We start from the raw sequence: 8464 nt of genomic DNA on the forward strand, positions 1-8464 counted from the left end.
ATGGAAATTCTCCCTTGCCTTTTTTTTTTTTTTTGCCTAGGTTGGTCTTGAACTCCTGGCCTCAAATGATCCTCCCACCTCAGCCTCCCAAAGTGCTGGGATTACAGGCGTGTGCCACCGCGCCCCACCCCGAAATATTGTATTGTAAAAGACAATGAAAAGCATACAAAACAAAAATGATCAGTGAGAAGTTAGATGGCGTCAAATGCCTGGACAAAAAGGGGTTAGGTCTGCAGCGCAACACCGGATGTAACTTACAGCTGCAACTAGCCGAAACAGCATTACATTTGTTAACTCAATACTTGGTGGCCAGAAATTCATGTCAGGATAATTCATTTGAGCACAGACTAAAGGGTTTGGACTTGTACTTACAGTCCAAGTTTCTCAAACTTGCTGGGTTTTATGAATCATCTGACACTTTAGTTAATAATACAGATTTCCAGGCGGCTCCCTTATAGATCCTGATTTTGTGCGGCTAGGAAGCGGCCAGGCAATCGGTATTTCATGGGTTCGGTGCTATCCAGCCCAACTTGACAATGAGAGATCGCTCTGCCTGCCAGGTGAAGGACCTGACGCTGGCGGGCGGCGGGGACTACCAGGTCAGTCCCAGGACAGCCGGCTCCGGCAAGCTCCCCCACGGGATGGCAAGAGCCCAGGGGAAGTTAGCACAGTAAACCCAATCAACAAGCCGCAGTCACCCTTCTTCCCCAGAAATGGCCTCTTCAGCTCTTGCAGGGGAGACTCTGAAAGTCCCCAAAGGACAGAAGTCTAGGAGGAAATGATTGCCGCAAAAAGGGATACAGTCTTGGCTACTAAAAACCGCGCGTGGCCGCCTAGGGACCCGCCCCCCCACGCAGTGCTTCTACCCCCTCCCTCTGCAAACGCGAAGAAAAGAAACGCGAGATCCCACTGCAGGGGCGTGGTCCCACCCTGGCCAATGGAAAATGAGGGCGTGACTTTAAGCCTTTCTTTCATTGGCCCAGGGTCCCAGACCGTCCAGGTCTTGGTGCGCCGCGGCGGAAATCGCGCGGGCACCGAAACACACTATCAGTTTCGGGTCCTGCCGCTGCGGCTGCCGCCATCATGGTGCGGAAGCTTAAGTTCCACGAGCAGAAGCTGCTGAAGCAGGTGGACTTCCTGAACTGGGAGGTCACCGACCACAACCTGCACGAGCTGCGCGTGCTGCGGCGTTACCGGCTGCAGCGGCGGGAAGACTACACGCGCTACAACCAGCTGAGCCGTGCCGTACGTGAACTGGCGCGGCGCCTGCGCGACCTGCCCGAACGCGACCAGTTCCGCGTGCGCGCTTCGGCCGCGCTGCTGGACAAGCTGTATGCTCTCGGCCTGGTGCCCACGCGCGGTTCGCTGGAACTCTGCGACTTCGTCACGGCCTCGTCCTTCTGCCGCCGCCGCCTTCCCACCGTGCTCCTCAAGCTGCGCATGGCGCAGCACCTTCAGGCTGCCGTGGCCTTTGTGGAGCAAGGGCACGTACGCGTGGGCCCTGATGTGGTTACCGACCCCGCCTTCCTTGTCACGCGCAGCATGGAGGACTTTGTCACTTGGGTGGACTCGTCCAAGATCAAGCGGCACGTGCTGGAGTACAATGAGGAGCGCGATGACTTCGATCTGGAAGCCTAGCGGATCTCCCACTTTCCATGGCTTTTACAGATGGGAAAACTGAGGCCTGATTCTGGAGATTCTATGAGGGTGCTATCCCCAAGGGTGTCAGATGGTCGTAGGTTCTTAAGAACTTGATTCATCAGTGGCAGGCCTTGCATAGAGCCACGGGAGGTGCGTCCTTGTTTTCCAGGAAATGTTCTTAGAACTTGGACTACTGATTATTAATTGACTGTGCCTTGGGAAGCAGTGGGAAGTAAGTTGGTGCTGCACAGGGGTATTGTTGGCTTCTTGTGTTGGAAACTTTGTAATGTAAAAGGAAAAACTGCAAATCCCTACGCCCTGTTTCCCTTTATCTAGTCTTGTTGTTGGACTGGTTCAATTCGTTTAATTCCAATTCTTGCTCCTGGCCGTGGTTAAGCTGTGTACAGATGATGGAGAGTTTGGCCTCAAGTTTTTATAAACTGAGCGAGACTAGTGTTCAGGATCTCCACCCTTGTTTAAATGCCAATAAATGCCCCAACTGCTTTGTAAGTGCAACTTTTTAATCTGTCTGGTTTTCCTTTTTTTTCTCTAGAGATGGAGTCTTGCTCTGTCACCCAGGCTGGAGTGCAGTTGCGCGATCTCGGCTCACTGCAACTTTCGCCTTCCGGGTTCAAGCAATTTTCCTGCCTCAGCCTCCCGAGTAGCTAGGATTATAGGCACCCGCCATCGCGCCCGGCTAATTTTTGTATTTTTAGTACAGTCAGGGTTTCACCATGTTGGCCAGGCTGGTCTGGAACTCCTGACCTCGTGATCTGCCCGCCTTGGCCTCCCAAAGTGTTGGGATTACAGGCGTGAGCAAACCGCGCCCAGACTGGTTTTCTTACATAGAGTCATATTTGTACGTTCTAGGAGCCCAGAGAAGAATAGGGTCAGCAGCGAGCGACCTGCCTATGGATGAGATCTGCAACAGGGGCCAGTTGTGGAGGATGCAGGATGTTGTACAGGATTGGGCAAATTTGTCATTTTACCAGTCTCTTCCTTGGAATGAGTGTTTTGGCAGAGCTCTTCCTCACATAACTTCCTGTTGATATTCTAGCCCCAGGAAATACCGTATTAGAGGGCTGGGATGTTTGCTTGCCTAAGGAAATAATCACCCTGTAGCTTGGCCATCTAGCGGTTAGAAGTGGCCTGGGAGGTTCCTGAAAATTTAGATGATAGCAGTGATAGAGAATTAGAAGGGAGACTACCAAGTTTTACTCAAGATTTCTTTTTTTTTTTTTTTGAGACGGAGTCTTGCTCTGTCACCCAGGCTGGAGTGCAGTGGCCGGATCTCAGCTCACTACAAGCTCCGACTCCCAGGTTCACGCCATTCACCTGCCTCAGCCTCCCAAGTAGCTGGGACTACAGGCGCCCGCCACGTCGCCCGGCTAGTTTTTTGTATTTTTTAGTAGAGACGGGGTTTCACCGTGTTAGCCAGGATGGTCTCGATCTCCGGACCTCGTGATCCGCCTGTCTCGGCCTCCCAAAGTGCTGGCATTACAGGCTTGAGCCACCGCGCCCGGCCTCAAGATTTCTTTATTATTTTTTCTTTTCTTTTTTTTTTTTTTTTTCACACAAGGCCCAGGCTGCAGTGCAGTGGAGCCGTCACAGCTCACTGCAGCCTCGATCTCCTGGGCTCAAGCCGTCCTCCCACCTCAGTGTCCCCAGTATCTGGGATTATAAGCATGTGCCACCACACTTGGCTAGTTTTTAATCTTTGTAGACACAGGGTTTTGGCATGTTATCCAGGCTGATCTCGAACTCCTAAGTTGAAGCAATCCTCCTGCCTCAGCCTCCCAAAGTGCTGGGATTACAGGTGTGAGCCACCGTGCCTGGCCAAGTCTTCTAAAAGGAGAATAAATAGGATGCAGAGATCAGTGGATTGGCTTTTAGGGGTTCCTTGTTTGCTCCCCCAGGTGAGGCAGCATTTGGTGAAGAAATGATGTAGAGAAGGGGACTTATTACGTCATGGGATGATGTCATACCAAGTACTTTTGCTATATGTCAGCCCCATTTTTAAGTGCACCACCTGTATTGGCCCATTTCAACCTCCCAACAATCCTATAAAGTGGAAAATCCAATTCTCTACTTTTCAGATGAGGGAACTGAGGCAGAGATGGGTCAAATTACGAAAGATTATGTAGCCAGTAAGCAATGGACTGGGACTGTGTCAGTGTCAGCACACCGAGCCCTTGGTGTGTGTCGGAGTTTAGAAAGAATCTCTGAACTTGAATTTACAAACCGTCAGGGAAAAGCAGCAGCACTAGACAATGTGATCGGTCTCCACAGGATGCTGTATAAAGGAGTGAGGAAGGAGCACACATTGTACTGGGAAGGCTTTAAGGAAAAGGTGATATTCAAGTTAGGAAGGGAACGAACTCTCATCTAGGCCCTGCTAGTGCTAGGCTGCCATTCACTCTTACCAACAACTCTGCAAGGTAGTTGGTGGTATCTGTAACTTCAGTTTGGGAAACAATTGGAATAAGAACTTGTCCAAGGCTAGGTTTCAAGTCCAGTCTCATGTGACTCCAGAGGCCATGTTTGTTTCAGTGCTGTCCCTTTAGAAGTGGAAGGAGAGAGAATCCTGCTCTCCAGCTCTGGTGGCTGGGCATAGTCTGCCCATTTGGAGGAACATCCTCAGGACTCCCAAGATTGTGGATCTCATGGAGGAAAAAAAAGTGACTACAAGGCAGGACCCCTGTGGCCCTCCAGCTCCCACCAGACCCCACAAGGCATGGCAGATAGATCAGCCCCCTTGGAGTAATTGGACCCTGCACCCATGACCCAAGCAGATAAAAACCTCAAAATTCAGGCCAGGTGCGGTGGCTCATGCCTGCAATCCCAGCACTCTGGGAGGCCGAGGCAGGCAGGTCACTTGAGGCTGAGTTTAAGACCAGCCTGTCCAACATGGTGAAACCCCGTCTCTAGCAAAAATATAAAAATGAGTCAGGTGTGATGGCACATGTCTGTAAACCTAGCTACTTGGGAGGCTGAGGCAGAAGAATAGCTTGAACCTGGGAGGCAGAGGTTGCAGTGAGCCGAGATCATGCCACTGCACTCTAGCCTGGGCAACAGAGTGAGATTCCATCTCTAAATAAATAAATAAAACAAGAATAAAAGCTTTAGACTTAAGAAAAAAAATCTGCTAGGCATGGTGGCTCACGCCTGTAATCCCAGCACTTTGGGAGGCTGAGGCAGGAAAATTGCTTGAACCCGGGAGGCAGAGGTTTCAGTGAGCCGAGATCATGCCACTGCACTCCAGCGTGGACAACAGAGCAAGACTGTCTCAAAAAAATAAAAAATAAATAAATAATCACTCAGCGAGCTAATAATGGCTACCCCGACAGTGCTTACTATGCCCCAGGCTTTGTGCTGTCTCATGTAGTCCTCACAACAACCTTATGGGCACTATTATTGTGGCCATTTTATCGCTGACAAAACTAAAGCTCAAAGATAATAGCTTACCCGAGTCACAGAGTTAGTGATGGAGGCAGATTGCACCTAATTCCCTCTGGCTCCGGGTTCTACAATTTTAGCCACTCAGTTACACCGGGAGTGAGCCTACTATGGCTTAGAGCAGTGGTTCTCAAACTCGAGCATGCCACATTTGAACCTTGGGAAAGATTGTGAAAACAAATGCTGTCTCCACTCCCTTCATGTTTCTTTCTTTCTTTCTTTTTTGAGACAGAGTCTCGCTTTGTCGTTGCCCAGGCTGGAGTGCAGTGGCGCAATCTTGGCTCACTGCAAGCTCCATCTCCCGGGTTCAGGCCGTTCTCCTGCCTCAGCCTTCCGAGTAGATGGAATTACAGGCGCCCGCCACCACACAAGGCTAATTTTTTGTATTTTTAATAGAGACAGGGTTTCACCATGTTAGCCAGGATGGTCTCGATCTCCTGACCTTGTGATCCGCCTACCTCTGGCCTCCCAAAGTGCTGGGACTACAGGCATGAGCCACCGTGCCCGGCCCCCTTAATGTTTCTGATTCAGGAGGTCTGGGGTGGACCTGATAATTTGCATTTCTAACAAGTTCCCAGGTGATTTTGGTGCTGCTAGTCAGGGGACCACACTTTGAAAAGCACAGGCCTTGTTCCTAGCCCAGTGCTTGGCACAGAGCAAACATCACACAGATGCTGCATCCTATTCCAGCACCAGAGGGGCAGAGAGGCTGCAGGGGCTTCAGGGAAAAGGGGTCTTGCCTGCCTCTGACTTGCTGTGGGACTAGGGGCATAAGCTTCTCCTTCTTTCTCTAGGCCTCCCTCCATCTGCCTTCTATGATAGGAAGAGGCAGGATGAGATGGCTCTAGTTTCTGCTCTGTTTCTGATTTAGAGAAAAGGATATAAAAGAGTGCTGTCAACACTTGCAAAGTAGAGAAGAATTTAGGGGTGCTTTGCTGCCCCAACAATCCCCAGCCCTGGCTCAGGAAAGCTGTGCAATCTTTAGGACAAACCTTGGTTTTAACATCCAAGAAAGGCTGGGTGCAGTGGCTAATGCCTATATTCCCAGCACTTTGGGAGGCCGAGGCGGGTGGATCACCTGAGGTCAGGAGTTCCGGACCAGCCTGGCTAACATGGAGAAACCTTATCTCTACTAAACATACAAAATATTAGCCTGGTGTAGTGGCGGGCCCCTATAATCCCAGCTACTCAGGAGGCTGAGGCAGGAGAATCGCTTGAACCCGGGAGGCGGAGGTTGCAGTGAGCCGAGATCATGCCACTGCACTCCAGCGTGGACAACAGAGCAAGACTGTCTCAAAAAAATAAAAAATAAATAAATAATCACTCAGCGAGCTAATAATGGCTACCCCGACAGTGCTTACTATGCCCCAGGCTTTGTGCTGTCTCATGTAGTCCTCACAACAACCTTATGGGCACTATTATTGTGGCCATTTTATCGCTGACAAAACTAAAGCTCAAAGATAATAGCTTACCCGAGTCACAGAGTTAGTGATGGAGGCAGATTGCACCTAATTCCCTCTGGCTCCGGGTTCTACAATTTTAGCCACTCAGTTACACCGGGAGTGAGCCTACTATGGCTTAGAGCAGTGGTTCTCAAACTCGAGCATGCCACATTTGAACCTTGGGAAAGATTGTGAAAACAAATGCTGTCTCCACTCCCTTCATGTTTCTTTCTTTCTTTCTTTTTTGAGACAGAGTCTCGCTTTGTCGTTGCCCAGGCTGGAGTGCAGTGGCGCAATCTTGGCTCACTGCAAGCTCCATCTCGCGGGTTCAGGCCGTTCTCCTGCCTCAGCCTTCCGAGTAGATGGAATTACAGGCGCCCGCCACCACACAAGGCTAATTTTTTGTATTTTTAATAGAGACAGGGTTTCACCATGTTAGCCAGGATGGTCTCGATCTCCTGACCTTGTGATCCGCCTACCTCTGGCCTCCCAAAGTGCTGGGACTACAGGCATGAGCCACCGTGCCCGGCCCCCTTAATGTTTCTGATTCAGGAGGTCTGGGGTGGACCTGATAATTTGCATTTCTAACAAGTTCCCAGGTGATTTTGGTGCTGCTAGTCAGGGGACCACACTTTGAAAAGCACAGGCCTTGTTCCTAGCCCAGTGCTTGGCACAGAGCAAACATCACACAGATGCTGCATCCTATTCCAGCACCAGAGGGGCAGAGAGGCTGCAGGGGCTTCAGGGAAAAGGGGTCTTGCCTGCCTCTGACTTGCTGTGGGACTAGGGGCATAAGCTTCTCCTTCTTTCTCTAGGCCTCCCTCCATCTGCCTTCTATGATAGGAAGAGGCAGGATGAGATGGCTCTAGTTTCTGCTCTGTTTCTGATTTAGAGAAAAGGATATAAAAGAGTGCTGTCAACACTTGCAAAGTAGAGAAGAATTTAGAGGTGCTTTGCTGCCCCAACAATCCCCAGCCCTGGCTCAGGAAAGCTGTGCAATCTTTAGGACAAACCTTGGTTTTAACATCCAAGAAAGGCTGGGTGCAGTGGCTAATGCCTATATTCCCAGCACTTTGGGAGGCCGAGGCGGGTGGATCACCTGAGGTCAGGAGTTCCGGACCAGCCTGGCTAACATGGAGAAACCTTATCTCTACTAAACATACAAAATATTAGCCTGGTGTAGTGGCGGGCCCCTATAATCCCAGCTACTCAGGAGGCTGAGACAGGAGAATCGCTCGAACCCAGGAGGTGGAGGTTGCAGTGAGTCGAGATCAGGCCATTGCACTCCAGCCTGGGCAACAAGAGCAAAACTTCATCTCAAAGAAAACCCAAAAAAAATCCAAGAATGGGTCCCAACTTTGAAGCCCCTGGGCAGTTTGTAAAGGACATTTCCCCCCAACCTGGGGCCAGGCTGCTTCCTTGCATGGAAGGGCAGAATCTCAGCAGAGATGAACCAAATCACTCACTCTTTCACCAAATGAGCTGAAAATCAGAAGTGAAAGTAGACCCCTTAAAAATATAAGGCAGGGGCCAGGTGCAGTGGTTTACGCCTGGGGAACACAGGAAGACCCTGTCTCCCAAAAAAAAAAAAAAAAAAAAATTACAGGGCAAGTAACATTCCATGGGTCCATGGGATAAAAATCAGGGATTTTGGCCGGGTTTATGCCTATAATCCCAACACTTTGGGAAGCCAAGGTGGGTGGATTGCTTGAGTCAAGAGTTCAAGACCAGCCTAGGCAACATGGCGAAACCCCATCCCTACTAAGAATACTAAAATCAGGCCAGGCGCGGTGGCTGAAAGTGCTGTAAACGCTTAAAGTGCTGTAATCCTAGCACTTTGGGAGGCTGAGGCTGGTGGATTGCCTGAGCTCAGGAGTTTGAGACCAGCCTGGGCAATACAGTGAAACCCCGTCTCTACTAAAATA

General features: G+C 50.3%; 1 protein-coding gene across 1 annotated transcript in view; it reads left to right on the forward strand.

Annotated features, from left to right (window-relative positions):
• The window catches only part of IMP3 (IMP3, U3 small nucleolar ribonucleoprotein), an 8042-nt gene extending 5885 nt beyond the window's left edge, over positions 1–2157 (forward strand). The window contains exon 2 of the mRNA XM_011932864.1: positions 984–2157. Within this exon, the coding sequence (XP_011788254.1) occupies positions 1084–1638 (555 nt within the window). The 5' untranslated portion in view covers positions 984–1083 and the 3' untranslated portion in view covers positions 1639–2157. The remainder of the gene's footprint in view (positions 1–983) is intronic.
• The last annotated feature ends 6307 nt before the right edge of the window (positions 2158–8464 follow it).

The sequence above is a fragment of the Colobus angolensis genome, unplaced genomic scaffold (genome assembly GCF_000951035.1).
Source record: "Colobus angolensis palliatus isolate OR3802 unplaced genomic scaffold, Cang.pa_1.0 Scaffold99, whole genome shotgun sequence".
NCBI lineage: Eukaryota > Metazoa > Chordata > Mammalia > Primates > Cercopithecidae > Colobus > Colobus angolensis.